This window comes from Artibeus jamaicensis, unplaced genomic scaffold (assembly GCF_021234435.1).
Source record: "Artibeus jamaicensis isolate MK-2021 breed Jamaican fruit bat unplaced genomic scaffold, CSHL_Jam_final contig_387, whole genome shotgun sequence".
In the NCBI taxonomy this organism is placed as follows: Eukaryota; Metazoa; Chordata; class Mammalia; order Chiroptera; family Phyllostomidae; genus Artibeus; species Artibeus jamaicensis.
Genome location: NW_026521812.1, coordinates 30,135,310 through 30,156,181, shown reverse-complemented (window position 1 = coordinate 30,156,181; position 20,872 = coordinate 30,135,310). Strand labels below are relative to the sequence as shown.

The following is a 20,872-nucleotide window of genomic DNA, read 5'->3' as shown; positions in this document are numbered from 1 at the left end:
TTGTTCTTCCACCTAAATATAATACACACAGTTTCATATTTTTTGAATTACCATTTATAGCTACATAATCATATCAAGCATTCTTACAAACCTCAACAGCAACTTCCACTTTCAGTTTTTAAAGTATTTGAGAAAAATATACTAAAGCCTTATGAAAGAAAAATATGGCAAATTATTATCTCCCAAAACTTACTTCTAGAATGCCAAGGGATCTTATTTTAAATCACACTTGCCTGACAAATCCCGTAGCTTGGAAAGCAAAGATACCCACATTCTGCCCTAGAACTTCTGGAAACCTTGAATTCAGAACTACGTCTCTCTCCAGATTTGAAAGCTCTACACACTCTCAAATTCCCTCAAGAGCCTATTTCCCACCATTTCAGGTGCCACCCATAGCTCCCTAAACACCATTAAAGCATACGCAGGCCCTTTCCACCACCTGAAATGATTTCCCCTCTCATCTCCACTTATCCCAAGTTCATCCTTTAGGGGTCAGCCTGAAAGCCAACTCATCCTAGATTCCTTCTGTATTCCTTTCAACTGACCATATCCCTCTTTGACTATCTAAAGGACTATTTAAACATCTCTCAAAATACAAATTGTATTCTACTTACATTATCATTACTTTTTTATCTCACAGTTTCTCTTAGATCTTAAACTTCTTTGGGGGCAGGAACTGTTTTATCAATCTGTATCTCTGGAAGCCCCATGGAAAGAGGGCAAAGTGCTGAGGACAATGAGGCTCAGACAAACTGTAATCTGCCCCAGGCCACATAGCTAGTGACCGAGGAAAAGAGTTGAATTTGAACACCAGAATGTCTGACTCAAAGCCCTTGTTCTTCCTACAATATTATCTCATTCTCCCTACCTTACATTCCTTATGACAATAAATACTCAAGAAATCTGTAAAATTAAACACAATCAGACTGGCTTTGTTCTTAATTTCAAAGAAACTCTGAGGTGAAAAATACAGAGAAAATAACATCTACGACTACACTTTTGCCACCCTTGGCATCAGATGCCTGCCTACCTTACTGTGGACAACAAATTTAATGTGCCATTTTCAGGAGACAGCATAGAGACCAACGTCTCTATTCCTGAAGTAATAAGTACCTCTCCCCACCATATTTTTCCTGATTCTTGATTTGAACACAATTGGAGCTATAACTAGTATAACAGAGTAAGATTTCAATAAATTTTGTTGAATAAGTGTTATAAAATCAATCATTTCTTCTACTGTCCAGGAAGCTGAGTTTACCTCCTCTAGTTCCCTCACCATTACTGTCTCAGGGCCACAGCTAACAATTACAATGTATGCTGGACTATGGAAACTATGGCTGACAACTATATTGTGATATAATTTTTGGGGTTTCTGATGTCAAGTACTAAGTTCGATTCTGCTCCAAAGGCATTTCAGAATTGTCATGACCCGTCACTCCTTCACCCAGTTACTGGAAATCCCGAGGTTTGCCTCCATGCCTCCCACTCTCCCTCCTCATCACGTTCTACTCCATCGCCTTCCCCCAGCGCCTCTCCGCGTCTCTCCCCGGGCCTACCGTCCTCTTTAACCTCCTTAGGGACTGCCCCACCTTCACTCTTAACCCCCAACAGTCTCTTCTCCAACTAATGATCAGAGTAGTTTTATAACTCTTATAAAAAGATGAAATAACTGCCCTGACCAGTGTGGTTCAGTTGGCCGGCTGTCACCCCAAAAAGTGAAAGATCGCTGGCTCGATTCCAGGTCAGGGCACATGCCTACGTTGCGGGTTCAGTCCCCAGTAGGGGTGCATATGAGAAGCAACCAATCGATGTTTCTCTCCCTCTCTTTCTCCCTTTCTTTCTCCCTCTTTTCCTTAAACTATATACATAATAAAATATTATATATAATAAATATATATTTATTTAAAATATGTATTTTAGATTTTATTTGTTTATTTTTAGAGAGAGGTAAAGGGAGGGAGAAGAAGAGGGAGAGAGACATCGATCAGTTGCCTCTCACACTCCCCCTACTGGGGACCTGGCCCACAACCCAGGCATGTGCCCTGACTGGGAATCGAACTGGCAACCTGTTGGTTCGCAGACCAGCACTCAACCCACTGAGCCAAACCGGCCAGGGCTAAAAAAATATTTTTTAAAAAAGATGAAATAACTGTTATTCTCATGGTTAAAATACTTTCATAGCTTCCATTACACTTCTGATAGAATAAAAGTTCTTTACCAAGGAATTCCTTGCAGTATCTCATGACCTGCCCACCTACCTCTTAATTTCACCTCATCCTACTCTCTCCCAGCAAACCACACTCCAGCCATATTGGTCTTTCTTGATCACTGTGACCAATATGTTGTCAACTATCTCTGCAATCTGTTTCTTTCCTTTTTAGCACTTATCAAAAGTTACATATTTGCTTATTTTTTGTCTGTCCCCTGCACTATAGTTTATCCCTAAAAAGGGCAAGATAAAATGTCTTCACTTTACTGCTACATATCAAATAAAATATAAAACCTAGCATGTGGTAGGCACTTAATATTTTTTAATGAAGACACTGCTTCCTTGTAACACTTAATTTATGTAACACATACTATATATTTCTTACACATTAGATAGATAACAAAGTATCTAATTAATATACAATACATTACTACTTTATACTAAAGAACTTGGCTGCCCTTTATCCCGTGTTCCTGAGGAGTACTCACTAAATTCTTGGATATCCAGAGTAGCTGAAGTGTCCTTTCAATTCATGTTGGGCCCCTCGAACCACACTTCATAGTTTGTGTTAACAAAGTTAACAAGGTGTCTTTTATACTCATTGTGGGTGCCTAGACAGTTTATGCTAATGAAATGACTAAGGACGGGAGCCAGGCGTGCCATAAAGACCAACTGTGTGATTAGAGGGCTGGGGGACGGGAGACTGGGTTAAATCATGCGGCAATGCTTATGCAATGAAACCCCAATAAAAAACGCAGGACATCAAAGCTCCAGTGAGCTTCCCTGGTTAATAACACTCTGTATATTGTCACGCATCAGCGTGCCAGGAAGGTGATGCATCCTGACCTCACAGGAAGAAGATACAGAAGCTGCATTTTGGGGAACTTCCCAGACCCACTCTATGTGTCTGTCTCTGTCTCTCTCCTTTTTTTTTTTTTGCTATAATAAAACTGTAATTGTAAGGTTAGCACTTTCCTGAGTTCTCGGAATCATTGTAGCAAATTATTGAACCAAAGAGGGCAGTAGAAACCCCTGGGTTTGTAGCCAGTTGTTCAGAAATGTGGGTGGCCTGGGAAGCCCTGAACCTGAGGATGTGAACTGAGGGCATCTGGTGGGGGATCTGAGCGCTTACTCTGTCAGGTTAGCCTAATTCCAGGAAGTGTCAGAACTGTACCACCATTACATGACAAATAATAGATATAATCTCATAAATATGTACCAGGCATTACACGAGTATTTTTACATATATCATGTCTAAATCTTTAAAAAACATCTCAGCCTCATGACAACTGGACACGAAAGAATTGTTATCCTAATTTTTTAAGTAAGGAAACTAAGGAGTAAAAGCCACACAGATAGTAAGTAACTCAGGTGGGGCCTAAATTCAAACTCGGCACTATCTGACTCAAAAGCCCATGATGTAGCCACCAGCCTCACTAGTCTCTCATTACTAGTTAGTAAATACAACACAGGACAGCTGCCAAAGAATATACAGCACGTGTACTGAGAGGCAACCTTAAAATCTAAGGCATTCTTTATGAATTTATGCACTCTTTCTACCAAATAAAAAATACTACAGTTAAATGCAAATTTCTTCAGCAATTGCTTAACTTACTTGTTTGCGTTTTAGAAACATGTTTCTGGAGAAAATCAACTATCTGAACCAAAACCTTCTTATTACAATGCGTTGATAATTTTTCATCACACTCGTAACACCTGAAAACAAAATTTAAGCAAATATTATGAAATTATTTTCAATAATTTTGTACATCAGGTAATAAAGTTGGTATTTATCTACTTTTGTCTTTAAATTATGGTGAGGCACCAGGAGAGTCTAGAGAAATAAGCGGTGGACAGTTCATATGAAGCCTCAGTATCCAAATTAAAGTTTTGGTAGTTTACCCTAAGTGTGATGGAATGCCCCAAGGGATTTTCAAGCGGCAGAGTGATATGATCCCATGTAAATTCAAAACTATCACTGACTAATGTCAAATTGGAGGGCATCAGGAATACTAGCAGATGAGGATAGAAAGAATGGATCTGGAGAAAAATGAACATATTGATCTTACATATTTTCAGGTATCAAATGAATGAATGAGATTTAAAAGATAAGGGATAAGGAAGAGCAAAGTGTCAAAAGAAGGGAAAAAGTGGATGAAGGCATGTCAGTGATTCTCAAATAGGAACAATTTTGTCCTCCACGGGACATCTGGCAATGTCTTGAGTCCATTTTGGTTGTCCCACTGGGGAAGCAGCTCCTGGCATCCAGTGGGTAAGGAGGCGAAGGATGCTGCTAGACACCCTGTAATGGACAGGGCAGTCCGCTCACAAAAAGAATTATCGGCCCAAATGACAACAGTACTCAGACTGAGAAGTCCTCGTTTAAAGGAAGCAAGACTAGCTGTAGCTTGTAATGTTCAAAGCTGGGTGACAGGTAGAGAGAAAATCACTATCTATTTGTCTACTATTGTTAAAAGGTTAAAAAATAAAATAAAATAAAATAAGGGAAGGAAATAAGTGCCAGCCTCTGGCTTGAATACTTAAGTGATGGAGGATTCACTTACCAAGGTGGGGAAGACTGGATGAGATTGTTTTATTTTGTTTGGGGTGTATTTGGGTAGAAGAGAACAGTTTTCAGAAGCCCACACCTTTTCAGAAAATGACTCTCCATTAAGTTTACTCATTAGTGCATATAATATTCATAAGGGTTACTTTTATATATTATCATTACCTGTTTCCTTTATCTTCATGAGGCCCAATGATCAAATAAACATGTGTTTGAAAGCAATTAAAGTTTTATAAATGTATTATACCAACACTAACTTACATATTCACAGTCTTCGTATGTGTAACTCTTAGAGGTCCTGGAATCAATGGCTCTGAACTAGGTCAAATGTTTACTAAGTCAAATATTGTGAACTAGTCAATTACTTACTAAGTGTCTACAACTTGCACACAGAAATTGATACATGGATAAATCTGTGAAGGAAATGAGTCACAGAAAACATTCCCAAAACACCTTTTCCATAGGCTATGATGGAATTAAAAAAATTTAAATTACAGTTACCAGGTTTACATTATAATACATGCTCAATACATACAGATATAACTATTGCCAAAAATACTAAAAATATCATTGCTCATTTTCAAAGTATTGAAGTATTAAGAAAATTTGACTGAAATTACAATTTAATGTTTATTTGTTATAAAGTATATTGTAACTTTAAGAGTACAAAAATAAAACATAAATAAAAACTATAATGACAGTGAATTTGGAGAAAAAAAGGACAGTTCAAAATAAGTTAATTCTACTTGTTTCCATTAGAAATAACAAAAAAAATTAGACAAGCATACAATACAAGCCAGGCACTGTTCTAAGTGCTTTATGTGTATTTTCTGGTTTAATTCTTTACAACAATAAAAAAGTATTTAATCACTTTCAAAATAAATAGCTTTAAAGAAGTATAATATTTTCTTTTTACAGATGAAGAACATTTTAAAAGCAGTCATTCATATGAGGTCTGCCCAAAAGGTATCCAGCCATGTAATATGAAAAACAGACATTTACTGAAGAAGATACAAGAAACAAGAAACATTGTACATGGAACAATGACACCTCAGTCCCCTTCAAAGCAGACACCTTGGAACCTCACACAGTTCTCCCAGTCGCCATCAGCTGCCTCATTGTATTTTCCCAAATCTCATAGATGGTCTGAAATCTCTTCCCTTTCAAAGGTGATTTTAGTTTTGAGAAAAGCAAGAAGTTACAGGGTGCCAAATCTGGGCTGTAGTGGGGCTCAGTAACCTGGGTAATTTGATGTTTTGCCAAAAAAAAAAAAAAAAACCCTGCATAAGATGTGGTGCATGAACAGGAGCATAGGTGTGATGAAGCTGCCAATCACTAGTTGCCAATACCTGTGGCCTTCTGATCATCTGAACAGTTTCCATGGAGGAATGTTCAAGCTTAATGCAAAATTTGATGCAGACTTGTTGCTCTCCTCAGTTATTCTGAATGTGATGGCCACACAGTACACATGCTCACTCAACAGCATCTATCACCCCCACTGTACAGTGAAGTCGTCATTGTTCACACATGGGCATCCCAGTCCACTCCCCTTGGTTGCCAGATTACATGGATGTCACCAAACCATTCTTGTTATATTAGCAATGGCTGGGCTTTTTCCAGACAGACCTTGTATATTAACTTGAAGTGTTAATCAGTGTCCCTTAACCTTGGTTAGACGTGAGAATCACCAATGGAACTTAAAAATACAGAAGCCCTGACTTAATAGAGGACCACTGGCACCTACAGGGTTTTAAAATTCCACCTGTGTGATTCTAACTGAAGTCAGAGGTACAAAATGACTGTGCTAATAATAATTAATATCTGTTAAAGCAGTATCAAATCCACAGTCTAGTAATACTTTGTTAGCCATAATTATCAAATCTATAACATTCCTTTCTTTTTTCAGGTTTTTCGTTAGTTCAGGCTGGCCCTCTCTTTCATCCAAATTAGTAAAGTTTTCTATTGAAATTGTTAAACTTTTTAATATTTAAGAATTAGATGGGGGAAAATTAAGAAAATTTAAAAATTTTTAAACTTTAAAAAATATCAAAGGGAAAAGAAAACAGCCATGATCTCTAAATTCTATATTGGTGCAAGTAACAAACTTGAATTTCTTCTTTTAAAAGAGAAATAATTCTCTTGCAATACCCCCAAATGTGATTTAAATTATTTTCATCATAATTCTAACACATCCACTCACAAAACTCAATAAAATCATCACCCTTCTTTTGAAAGCAAAGTTATGTAATTAAATATAAAAACAAAAATTACAAAATTAATTAGATTATAACTAGTAATGCTTTTCTGCTGAAATTAAGTCATGAAATTATCAGACCATAATTATGATCCTAAGAGCTACAACATAAATCCTGACACAGATTGACTTGAAATGGGACTATTCTATCAGCTACCACTCAGTTCTCCCACCACTTTTTCCTATTTCAGTGATCCTCAAACTGTGGTCCCCAGACCAACAGGACTGGCAACACCTGGACACTATAGAGAGGCAATTTCTCAGGCCCTGCCAAAAACGACCAAATCAGAATCTGTAGGCCTGGGACCCAGCGATGTATTTTAGTGAGCCCTCCCAATGATTCTGAGTCACCCCACAATTTGAGGTCATCACTTCTTTTAAGGCTACAGAGGAATGTTTATTGATCTGCCACATGAGGCATCATCCCTCACTCTCCTGGCTCCAATGCATATTAACTTCCCTCTATTCTTCCCTCCTTCTCCCCGATACTATTACTTGGGACCAAAAACAAAAACACAAATGTAGCAATCATCCAACCCTGTGGCTGAGTTAAATTATAAGATGATAATCTGTGCTATAGGCCAAAATATCCTGATTTTAGAAACCTAAAATAAAAACAGAAAGTTAAAATATTTTTGTCTTAAAGAAAACTTGAAGACTCCTGAAAATTCATTTAAGGAACTCTAGGCATCTATAAATTCCAATAGAAAACTTTTGTTATAAAATTCACTGAAAACTTTTCAACAGTGTCTCCCTAACCACTGAAACAATGTGTGTGCTGAGAAGAGACAGGGAATCAAAAGACTTGTACTGGTGCCTGGATTTTTGTTTTGTAATCACAAAAGGGCAAATGGTATCCAGGGTCCTTGTACATAAAGTGAGGGAAATGGACTTGATTCCCAACCGAAGTTACATGTACTAACAGAATCACCTAAGAAGTTTCCTTTTCCTTGAAGAAAATCACCAACCCACTTGACTGATTCAAGTACCTTCTTCCTCTAGAACTTCGGGTCCTATATTAGGAGTTCATTACAAAAAAACTGGAAGGAATGTTTCCTGACTATACAAAGAAAATGTTGAAGTAGAGGGATGACTAATTTTTTTCTTATTTAATATCGGTACTCATGTTTTCCATAGGTTGTATTCAGGCTAAAAAACATAAGCTAGCATAATATCTTAAATTATTTTAGCTTCGAAACTAAAAAAGGATATTTTTATAGTGGGCATAAGTACAAAATCTAACTTACCATATAATCCATGTGCTCAGACTAATTATAATACAATGAAGCTCTGTTCTCCAACTCTTGAAATGCTTCAATGAATGCTGGCTTTCTGAGTTTTTACCACATCCCTAAAGATGAGCAGAATACTATTTGTATGATTTACAAGTACATTGGTTTCAAATTAACCAAAATTTAAAACACACTCAAACTTAAAAAAAAAAACCTTACAAATAGAAATAGGTAAAGACAGGTCTAGATATGAGAACCATTGCTAGTGGGTTAGATTTCCTTTCAAGTTTTCATAAACCACACTTTCTGAACAAAAAGTACCATTTACTTCACCTTAAACATTTCTAAGCTCAGCCTTAGAGAGCTCTACCAAAACATGGAGTAAATTTACCTTAAGTTCTAAACATTACTAACAATCAAACTAAAAATAAGCATTAAGGAAAATATTTAAGGCAAACACACATAAAAAACATTTTTCTCACCTGAAAACCACACTTGAGGCACAACCAAGTATCCGAAGAAAGTACGGGCTGTCCATCGCAGAATCTTCTTTCTTTTAAACATTCTGAGCAAACTGACCACGGATTCTCAGCTATTGCTTTTTTCACATGATTCACATTGACAGCATGAGTGACATGTTGGCAAGTGAAACCTACTGAATGAGACAGAGCAAAACTTGAGCATTTTCTCTGCTAAACCAAAATGCTACCATCAGTAAGCAAAGTCACTGACATTGAAATGCTGTGACTGAAAAGCAGTGAGATTAAAAAAAAAAATAAATAACTGGTTCGCAGGCCCGCACTCAATCCACTGAGCTACACCAGCCAGGGTTAAAAAAAAATAACTCAAAAAGGAGACATATTACATGATTCCATTTATAAAACATTTGTGAAATAACATAATTACAGAGTTGGAGAACAGATTGGTGGTTGCCAAAGGCTGCAGACAAGGAGAAAGAGTGGCAATAGACAGACATAAACTCCCTGGGGTGATTTAGCAGTCAAGTAGCTTCATTGTGGTGGTTATAGAAAGCAACACATGTAATAAAACTGCATAAAGCTATGAATGTGTGTGTGCACACACAAATGCATGTGTATCTAGTGAAATCTGAATAAGCTCTAAGGATGGCCCCAATGTGAGGTTTCTGGTTCCGATACTGTACTACAGAAATACAATACTTTAAATCAGGAAAGGTTAGGTGAAGGGTAAATGGGACCCCCTTGTATATTTCTTTGTAACTTCCTGTAAATCTAAAATTAGTTCAAAAATAAAAGTTTAATAAATAAATAAAATAAAGGAGATTATTTATTGAGTAGCTACAATGTATCTAGCATTTTAAAAAATTTTGTTTCTATCAAGATACACACACATCCCTGCCCAGGTGGTTCAGTTGGTTGGAGCGTGGTGCCATACACCAAAAAGTTACAGGTCCTCTCCCCAGTCAGGGCACATGCCTAGGTTGCAGGTCCTCTCCCTAGTCAGGGCACATGCCTAGGTTGCAGGTCCTCTCCCCAGTCACAGGGTACATGTGGGAGGCAACCAAGATGTTTCTCTTTCACATCGATATCTCTCTCTCTCTCTCAAACAATAAACATATATTTGGATGAGGATTTAAAATAATAAAAAAAAAATTTACTGGCCCAAGAAATGCAACCTTACATCAAAGAATGAGTAATCAAAGAAAATCAGATGCAAATTCTATGGTAAGATAATGTAAGTGAAGGGAAGAAAGGAAATAGAAAATCAGGGCAGAGCAATCACTGCCGTGTAATAAACACAGAAAACAGAAGCAAACACTCAAGCATGAGGTGGCAAATCAGTAGGAAGTGACAGGCAGAGTTCAGGAAAGAAGAGGAAGAAAAAAATAATAAAACCACAAAAATGAAGGCAAAACTAAAGCCTCCCATAAAGTGACACAGACAGCGCTGAAAAGACAATACAGAATAAAAATAAAAACAGCAAGCAAAATGAAAAGGAAACAGTTTTAGAGGCTTTCAGGAAAAACATTAATTATGGAAGACAGGCAAAGGAGTTAATGATAATGATTATTCTAATGATAATCAGAATCCCTGAAGAAAATCTTATTAACAGAATAGAATATTTAAAGATAAAATTCCTTCAATTTTAGACTTCCTTCAATATTGCGATCTAGCAATCCTGAAACACTATCTAGGTTAAAACCATGTAAAAACTGAAGTATATTAAAAACATCTTTTTAAATGAAAATATAAACTGGTAAGAAAGCAAATTATCGAAGTCCATGAGAAACAGGACAACAACAAAAATAAGTCAATTCTAATTACTTTATAAACTAAACAAAATCTCAATATAAACACCAACAGCATTTTGTTTGAACTAGACAGCTGATTTTTAACGTTCACACAGAAAATGGTAAAAATAAAGAGAAAAGAATTTATTAATTAAAAGCATATTGTTTAACCACTGTGTTGTACACCTGAAACTAATACAAAATATTGAATGTAAACTGTAATTGAAAAATAAATTTAAAAACATATTGTTTCTTTTCTGCAGAGCACTTCAGGATGGTAGATGTCAGTTTACCAGCAATGTCATCTGAAGAGTCCTCATCGTGAGGTACAGGAGGCCTCCTACTTCTTCTGGCTTTCTCAGCTAGAACTGTGGACGGCTCTTTCACCCGCATCTGTTACTCACTGAAAAGGTGAGGGGAGGAAATGAAGACAGTTTAATCCTCAGAATTAAAATTTTATGTATTTTACTTAGTGCATATTAAAATTGATACTACTTCAACTGTAATTGGTCTACTAAATCAACAGAGGAAGAACAGGGGAGAGTCAGCTAGAACCAAAAAAATCTTTATTAAACCAATATACAAATGACACTTTACATTTGACTTTTACTAACTACTCCCTAGATACATGCTGTGTAAGCAAATGAAAAAAACTGAAGTTCTCATCAATGGAACAAGTGCCACTGCTGGGTCTTGTGTCCCCCTGCCCCTTCTCCTGTCCCACGAGCTAGAAGATAGTAAGAGTTGGTAAAGCCATGTGCCAAGCACAGAAGAGCCACCCATCTTCGTTGTATAACCTAGAGCTAGACTTCTGAGAAATAAATTTCTATCTGTTAAAACTATTGTATTTTCCCACTGTTTTATTATAAAAAAATGTAAACTTCCACAAAAGTCAAAAGAACAGTATGATGAATACCCATATACTATCTAGATTCCACATCTAGAACATTTTGCATACTTATTTATGTAAATATCAAGATACATATATACATGTATGTTCATTTTTGCTAACCTATTTGAAAGTTATAGACAGTATGTATCTCTTAATAATAACAATATTCTATATAATCACATTATCACACCTAAGAAAATTAATAATTCCTTTGCATCAGAGGTGTCAAGCTCATTTTCTCCCAGGGGTCACATCTGCCACACAGTTGCCTTCAAAGGGCCGAATGTAATTTTAGGACTGTGTAACTGTAACTACTCCTTAACAGTTAAGCAAGAGCTCAGCACTGCTGCCAGGTAGAAACAAGGTGCTGAGCTGGATAAAACAAGATGGACTTGTGTCCCACGGGCCTTGTGTTTGCCACCTGTGCCTTGTATTATCTCATATCCTATCATAACCCAATTTCCTCAGCTGACCCAAAAGTATTTCTATACCAATTTTGTAACTTAGGATTCAATCAAGGCTTGTACCTTTTAGTGGTTATGTCACTTTAATATCTTTTAATCTACAACTGTTCTTCCCAACAAAAAATGGAGTTAAAAATGCCTTACTTTCCCAAGACACTGGCAAATTTTTTTAATAACTTTATTTCTTTTTAGAGAAAGGGAAAGGGAGGGAGAAAGAGAGAGAAACATTGATGTGTGAGAGATATAGATCAATCAGTTGCCTCCTGCATGCCCCTAATTAGGGACCTGGCCTGCAACCCAGGCATGTGTCCTAATGGGGTGTTGGGCTGGCAAGCTTTTCCTTCCCAGACTAGCACTCAATCCACTGAGCCATACCAGCCAGGGCAAGACACTGGCTTTTTTAAGATATGAGGGCAGTGCATGAGTCACCTTGGAGATTTTGCTAAAATGTAGCTTTTGAGTACAAGGCTGGCTCAAAATCTGAGATTCCACCTGTCTAACAAGATCCCAGTTAAGCATTTTTTAAAACCACTACAGACTTTGGAGTCTCTATAAAGCAATTCAGCACCCTGGCTGGTGTGGTTCAGTGGACTGAGTGCCAGCCTGTGAACCGAAAGGTCTATGGTTCAATTCCCAGTCAAGGCACATGCCTGAGTTGTGCGCCAGGTCCCCACTTGGGGGTGTGCAAGAGGCAACAGATCTATGTATCTTGCACACATCAATGTTTCTTTCCCTCTCTTTCTCCCTCCCTTGCCCTCTCTCTAAAAATAAATAAACAAAATCTTTAAAAATATAAAAATAAAAGTAGCATAGCCTAAATTCCACCTAATATCACCTTGTTCCACAGCTAAGCTACACTGCAATTTTCATGGTTATTTGTTTATTTGCCCTTATTGATCAAGGTGAAAGAATCTTTCAATTAAGTAATTCTGAATCTTTTTTAAATGTTTTATTAATTATGCCATTACAGTTGCTCTATTCCCCCCTTCATTCCCCTCCACACCCCTCCCCCACCATCCACCCTTTAGTTTATGACCACGTCTCAAGTTCTTTAGATTCTCTATTTCCCATACTATTCTTGCCCTCCCCCTATTTTCTACCTTCCATCTATGCTATTTATTTTCTGTACCTTCTCCCCCCTTCTCCTTCTCCTACTCCTCTGTTGCTAACCCTCCATGTGATCTTCATTTCTATGGTTTTGCTCCTGATCTAGCTGTCCTCTTAGTTTGCTTTTGTTTTAGGTGTGGTTCTTAATAACTGTAAGTTTGCTGTCCTTTCATTGTTCATTTTTTTATCTTCTTTTTCTTAGATAAGTCCCTTTAACATTTCATATAATAAGGGCTTGGTGATGATGAACTCTTTGAATTTGATCTTATCTGAGAAGCACTTTATCTGTCCTTCCATTCTAAATGAAAGTTTTGCTGGATAGATCAATCTTGGATGTAGGTCTTTGGATTTCATCGCTTGGAATACTTCTTTCCAGCCCCTTCTTGCCTGTAAGGTCTCTTTTGAGAAATCCACTGACAGTCTGATGGGAACTCCTTTGTAGGCGACTGTCCCCTTATCTCTTGCTGCTTCTAGGATTGTCTCCTTCATTTGAATCTTGGCTAATATAATGATGATGTGCCTTGGTATGTTCCTTCTTGGGTCCAACTTCTTTGGGACTTTCTGAGCTTCTTGGATTTCCTGGAATTCTACTTCCTTTGCCAGATTGGGGAAGTTCTCCTTTATTATTTGTTCAAATAAGTTTTCTGCTCATGGCTGTTCCTCTTCCCCTTATGGTACCCCTATAATTCGGATGTTGGAAGGTTTAAAGATGTCCTGAAGGTTCCTAAGCCTCTCCTCATTTTTTTTGAGTTCTTGTTTCTTCATCCTTTTCTGTTTGGTCATTTTTTTCCTCCTTCTGGTCTACTCTTTTGATTTGAGTCCCAGTTTCCTTTCCATTACTATTGGTTTCCTGCGCATTTCCATTCATTTCAATTAGTTTAGCCTTCATATGTTCCTCTAATTTGTGACGAAAATCAACCAGTTCTGTAAGCATTCTGATCACCAGTGTTTTGAACTGTGCATCTGAAAGTTTGGCTATTTCTTGGTCACTTAGATTTACGGGCTCTGGGGCTCTGAGTTCTTCTTGAGCCATGTTTTGATCTGTTCATGCCTGTTACGTATGAGGAGCGGAGCCTTACATGTTCACCAGGGCGGGGCCACCCAGGTCACTGGTTTGTGACACTGTATGTGTTGGCGGGGTCAGAGAGGGACAGTGGCGGTTCCCTCTGCTGCTTCCTGCCACTGGGGCTTGCGTGGTGCGTCTCACTGCTCGCTCCTTCACAGGTTTATCTGCACGCAAATGTGTGACCACGATCAGCCCTCAGTGGGTCCACCCACTTCTCCACACCTGGGATCCGCCCACGGCTGCTGGTGCACATGGGTCGCACTCCTGGGTCGGTCTGGTGGATCTTTCCTGCCCGACCCCGCTCTGCTGCTGGCTCTGCCCCTCTTACCAGTTTGGTTGAAGGGTTCATTGTTGTCAGACTTCCATGTAGTTCAATTTTCTGTGGTTTGGCTGCATTTTTGTCGCTAAAACTTTGTTGTTTTTAAACTTAGTTGTGCAAGAAGGCACAGTCCTTCCACCTACACCTCCATCTTGGCGGAAGTCCTCAGGGGCCCATGGGTTTGTGGTCCCAAGGAAAGAGGGAGCCCTCTTCCCAGCTGTCTGGAGGTATCCAGGAAGCCCTTCCCCCTAAATTCTGAATCTTGATTTAATCATACAATATCTCAAATAAGGGAGCTTTTGAATTTACCATTTTATGAGTCATTTCTTTAAGTCCAAGGATCATCAAATTGAACTCAGCCATAACAAATTATGCCTTAAGAGTCACAGATGCACAAGGCCTTCGAGTTTCCTTGACCACCACGTTGTTTCTGAATGCCTTCTCCCTCCAACCTTCCCCATCAGCTTAGCCCTATAGTTCCACCTTGCAAAATCACTAATTCAAGTCTTCCATTCTCTGATCACAACTTCAAGTTCTTTCAGTTTGCTTGACCAACCACTCCTACTCGTCTTAGTGCCCAGGGTGACAAGAGGCTGCATCTCAACAAGCGCTTCCACGATCACTGATCACTATGATCACGGTTCACCACAGCAAGGCAAGGAAACAGGGGCGTGGCAAATGGGAGTGCTGATTCTTTAAGCTTCATTTGGAACTGACACCTGTCATGCCTGCTCATATTTCAGTGGCCAAAACAAGTCATAGAGCCACATCTAATTTCAAGTAGACAAGGGGTAGGGGTATGTACAAAGAGCGCAGCCTTATTGTGTATGCAGGAGGAACAGAATATATGTGTACAACCTGAATGAGTATATCACCCCTCTAACAGAACCCCAGTCCTAGATGAACCCAATTAACCACTTACTCGATGTCTGCATCCACACAGGCTGGAGAAAGTCTTGTAAGAACGTGGAGTGTGTCCACTAAATTCATACATAATCTCAAAGGGATCAAGTCATCCCATTATCTGCTGTACCTGGTCAATTTACCTTCTCCTCACACAGCCATTCGAAACCTTTTTTACTCTCCCAAACCTCCAACTCCCCCATCTCCATACTCCTTAAAATACAATCTAGTTTTCTACTTTACTGAAAGAGACATAATCGAATGACAAATCTGATATTTCCCTTCCCAAACTTACATTCTTACCTCCAACTATTTTAACTTGGGTCCTGAAAAGAGACAGATGCAACTAAAAGAATCCAGGGATGAAAATGGCTCATAAAAAGCTGGTCATATTTTTACCCAACTGTACAGATAAACTCTTGATTTAAAAAAAAAAAGCATTAACACATAGATGATGCTGCAGAATTTAAAAACAAACAAACAAACAAACAAACAAAAAGAACCTGTAAAAGACCTGGGCCTTTTTTCAAAAACATTAACTCAAACTTAACCTGACAATGTTAAGTCAATTTCCAGTGGTTTTTCTGACATACACAGTATGTCTACAGAATCATTTTGGACAGTAACCCACTGTTTAGCAATCACAGATCTGTGTAGATTTCTTTTTCAGTTTCCCTTTAAAACAAAAAGAAGTGAGTCCCATTATTAGAGCTTCAAATATTTTCTATCATCAACAGTGTCTGGGGAGTTCCAAGAGCACCCTCACATTTGGAGATTCACTAGAAGGACTCAAAAACAAATAAATAAACAAACAACAACAAAAAACCCTCAGCATATAGTTAGTTGTACTATTAGGGAACGTTTTTTACTGCAATGTAGTATGAACACACAGCCTGATCATAATGGAAAAAGATACATGTGAAGTCTGCCATTTGCAGGCTTCCTTAACACTCCCTCTCAGAAGGGGTCAAATCGAGCAATGCCTCTGCACAATGTTATTGCTCAGGGAAGCCTGTTACAGACTCCCCAGCCCAGAATTTTTAAGGGAGCTGGTAACTTCAGCACAAACCATACTGCTCCCAAATGCCAAACAGGGGCTAACCTTGCAAGCAGCCTTTTTAAAAATAGCAAACTCTAAAAAGAAAACAAACAAAAAAACACCCTTTTTGTTTTCCTACTCTTGGGCAATTACTTTCAGTGGCGGGGAGAGTGAGGGGGGACTGGGACAGAGCTCACCTTTTAGATACTAGACTCAAAAAGATGAACATACTTACATCGTTTTACTGAGCATCACACTCAGTTCTAAGCACTTCGAAAATCCTAAACCCACTTAATTAATCCTCACGACCACCTTAGGAGATAGGTTACTATTATTTTCCCCTTCTGCAGTTGAAGAACTTGAAGCACATTGAGGCTGAGTGACCCGCCAGCGTCCCCGAGCCAGGCCGCGGGGTGGAGATCTGGACCCAGACGGCCCGTCTCCAGGGCTTCCCCCGCCGCACGGTGCCAGAAGCCCGTGGTGAGACACGTGCCCTCCCGTCACTAACAAACACATCCCAAGTTTCTTTAGAGGAAATGCGTTACTGAGGAGAGAGCGCCGGAGGGAGGCCGGATAGGTGCCCGCGCCCGCGCGCCTCGGCGGAGGTGAGGCGGGGGCGCCGCTCCACCCCGCGCCTCCCCGGGCTTCCCGGGGCCGCCGCCCTGACACCGGGCCGGCCGCGATCACGCGGCCCTAGGTGACCGCCTGGCGCCCCCAAGGACTGGGAACACGGAGGGCGTGGGGTCTCTCTCCCAGGCGCATCGCCCCCTGGGGCTGGGGTTGCGAAAACCAAGAACGAGAAACTGTGCGACCCCAGCACCGAGCCCCCAACTCACCCCGCGGGGCCAAGCCTCTGCGTCTGAACCACAAGCGACTGCGCCTGCGCGGCCGTCCCTCCGGGCGGCAGGGGCGGGGCCTCGTGTGACAGCCGGGCTGTCAGAGCGGGCTGGGCGGCCCCTCGCGCGGCCCGGCGCCCGGGGTGGGGCGTGGAGTGGGCGGGCCCTGTTCGCTCGCAAAGTTCTCTTAGGTGGGCGGGGCCCGGTAAGCTCAGCCTGGTAGGCGACCCTGAATCTTAAAATGATAGTGGTGGACTCCCAGCTGGATTCGAATAAGTAGCCTGGAGTGCAGGGCTCTGGTCTTCCCTGAGTCGGGATTAAGCCTCACTTGTTGCCGGGCGCCGGCTGGGACAGCTTCCTACTTCCCTGTGTCACACTCTTCCGTACGATTAAGTCTCGTCTAACAGCCACCAGACATCACTTTGATTTTTTCATTATCATTGTCTTATCTTTCTCGCTTCCTTGCTGGAAATTTCCTGATCTACACTTATACCTCTTGGGATTTTGATGGTCCCTTCAGGTGATCTGCACATTGCACCTGCTTAGTAAAATAGGTAGTTTGAAAATATTTTGATTGAACTGAGGCAGGAAAGTTAGCTTAAGGAACAGAAGCCTCCCGGGCTCTACTCCTCCCCTGCACTTTTAGGTCAGGGCACTTCGGGTGTGACGTGTGGCTAAACACCAGTCCCCTTACTGCCCCCCCCCCATTTCCTGGGGTAAGAAATATTTGATACAAAAGAAAACCAGTCTCAGCCAGAGTTAGCAGCCACGTTGACCTACATGGCAGTTTTCAGGCCGCTCTGCTCTCTGGACAGCCACCCTCCAGAGAGGAGGGACTGCGACCAGCTGCGCGACGAAGCCCACCCCACTCGCTCCCCTTGGCGTCGGGGACCACGAGCCACCCCCACTCGCTCCCCTTGCCCATAGCTGATAGAAAGAAACCTCCACCCAGACCCCTTGGTAGGCTCACTTCCTGAGTTCGCCCATGCTCTCCTTCTCCTTGAGTATGTACTGTCACCTTAATACGTTTGTTGTGCTTTGCTGAATCTGTCTTGATCTTGAATTTTTTCCTGCGTGTCTGGACAGTGTCCAGAATTTGGGCTGTCACTAGGATGTGGCCTCCCTTGGTCTCCCTGTGAGCCCTCAGGCATCAGAATGGCATGCAAACATCAATGCTAGTTACGGGTAAATTCTTCAAGTCTTGCTATCTTTCACAGTTCTTCGGCAGGGGTCAGGTTTGGCCTTATGGATAGTGCCTTGGTTTACGAGTCAAAAGATACCAGAGATAAGCCCAAAAGGTGTGACTTTTCCTTAAAAACTCTAATTCATTTCTTAAGGAGTAGTTAAAATTATTTCCATGTAGAGAACTTGACTAAGATTGCTAAATATTTATGTTTTGTGTATGGGAACCATTCATTCCACAAATATAAGCAAATACATATGCTAGTCACTGTGTTAGGTACAGGGCTATAGAACTATGTTTTGCAGTAAGGAAATTTCCTCCCCCTAGGGAAAAGAAAATATTCCCCAGTAAATATAGTGTTGTGGTGTAATTTTGAAGTCTAAATTCTATACTTCATAAATTAATAGTTTTCATTTATTTTAACATCAGATCTGAAACAGGACATAAGGGGGAAGACATGCAAACTTGAACAAATCTAAATAATTTGCATATAACATTTTATTACAGTATGAGCTGTTTTGGAAAGTATATATTGGTATCAAATTTACGGGGGTGTTGAATTAGAATATAGAAATTTAGCTTCTCAGCCTCATAAAAGCAAATTTAGAGATTATGCAAACAACCATAAAATATTTAAATTGTTCTTCAAAATAACAAAATTCCAAAGCTATCTTTATTTCCAGAAGATGCAATCTTAAACCAAAATCTCCAGAGATTTCAATTGCCATTCCAAAAACTTGGAATGAATTACAGAAAATTGTCTAATACTAAGTTTCTATTTCTGATACTCTTCAAATTATTTATCTTTTAATTGAAAGTAAAATTTACTTCTTAAAGAAAGGAAATAATTTTTAAATAGTTCCCAGTACCCAGTAAATATATTTTCAGTGTTAGTGCAAGGACATTATGACAAAACATAAATAAAAATGCAAATTTGTATAAAATCAGCTGTTTACTATTTCAAAAAGTGTTAAGTGTTTGTTTGAAAATACTGATTCATATCAACTTAGCATTAGTAGACTTCTCCCAAAAAGTTAAATGATTTCTTTCCCTTTCAGCCCACTAAAAACTTTGCTGACTCTTTCTGAAGAAAGAACTGGGACACTTATCTGAGGAGCAGTCTCTTTTGACAAGATCTTGTTGCTCTAACTACACTTAAATAAACCAAGTTTGGCACTGTGCTAGGTATAAGGTGACATATTCACCTTTTCAGAAAAAAATCTTACAGAAACATGTTTCTCAAATAATTAGTCATGAACATTGGAAAATATTGTTTAGTAACACATGTTCTCACCAAAGCATAAATCATTAAACATGATCATGGAGGCCGTGAACATTATTTGCATGTTTATGTCATACAACCTGTGGTTTATAACACATATTCAGGATAGCTCAGGGATGCCATGAAGAGTCCACGAATCTGCAACAGATAATGATATCTTGTTTCAAAGTTAATCTACAAAATAAATTACACAGAAACTATGGCTAAGCTTCAAACTGTAACTGAAATGCAGGTCCAGCTGCCTGCTGCTACAAAAGCCAATATTGGAGAGGCAGTTGCTGGTGTATAGGAGAGTGATTTAATTTCAGGTGCTGGCCACCTCGAAGTTGGGGTACTCATGTCTTAAAGCCCACCTCCCCATTTCAGTGGAGGTAGAGGTTTTTTATATGGAGGAAGAGGGGAGCAAAACAAAGCGATCAAGGGAGAAGGTTGAAATATCTCCACATGGAGACTAGCGCAGTCCATCCCAATATGGCAAGTGATGGTCCAGTGTGCATCATCCTGGTTTAGTCATCCTGGCTTCACGTCATCCTGGATCCATGGTTGAAGGTCAGAAAATCTTCCGTAGCGGGGATGCCTACATGCTATTTATCTACAAGCTACATATTAGTCAGAGTCAGCATTTACAGAAAAAATGTCAAAAGAACGGTGGGCTGGGCTATAATTTCCCACTGTAACAATTTTCCACTGATACAAAATTATTTGGAAAAACACAATTGTATGTGATGCCATTGGTATAGAAATATGAAGTGGTTTTATTAAATATTAAATTATTGAAAACTGAACAATTTAAAATGCATGCTTAATTAAATTATTCCCTGGACACATACTTTAATAATGTCACTTAGAAAAATAATTTTAAATTTCCCACTGTAAGTGCATTTACAATTAAATATAGCTTTTATTATGCTTAAAAACCAAGTTGAGAATAAATTTAAAACAAGGTAATAAGAAACTTTACATGATAGGTTGAACAACGCGCCCCGCAAGGTGTTCCAATTCCCAAAACCTGTGAATATTTTACCTTACATGGCAAAACGACTTAGCAGATAGGACTACATTAAGAATCTTGACATGGGAGATTATCCTGGATTATTTTAGTGGTTCCAGTTTAATCACAAAACTCCTTATAAAAGGGAGGCAAGAGGATCAGAGGGAAAAAGGGGGATGTGAGATCAGAAGTAGATCAAAGAGAGAGATTTGAGGATGTTAAACTGCTGGCTTTGAAGATGGGGGAGGGAACCGCTAGCC

The 20,872-nt window shown here is 39.5% G+C and overlaps 1 protein-coding gene across 4 annotated transcripts in view; it reads right to left on the bottom strand.

Annotated features, from left to right (window-relative positions):
* The window catches only part of USP45 (ubiquitin specific peptidase 45), a 61,279-nt gene extending 44,058 nt beyond the window's left edge, over nucleotides 1-17,221 (bottom strand). For 3 of the 4 annotated variants that reach the window (XR_005082527.2, XM_037145473.2, XM_037145475.2), the window contains exons 1-5: nucleotides 17,157-17,221; nucleotides 10,824-10,933; nucleotides 8,744-8,916; nucleotides 8,277-8,380; nucleotides 3,825-3,925 (exon numbers count right to left, since the gene is read on the bottom strand). Coding sequence is in view for 3 of the 4 variants with exons in the window: in XM_037145473.2 (XP_037001368.2) it covers nucleotides 3,825-3,925; nucleotides 8,277-8,380; nucleotides 8,744-8,916; nucleotides 10,824-10,923 (478 nt within the window). In the remaining variant the exon portion in view is untranslated. The remainder of the gene's footprint in view (nucleotides 1-3,824; nucleotides 3,926-8,276; nucleotides 8,381-8,743; nucleotides 8,917-10,823; nucleotides 10,934-17,156) is intronic. The other variant, XM_037145474.2, reaches the window with a different exon arrangement.
* Between the last annotated feature and the right edge of the window lie 3,651 nt (nucleotides 17,222-20,872).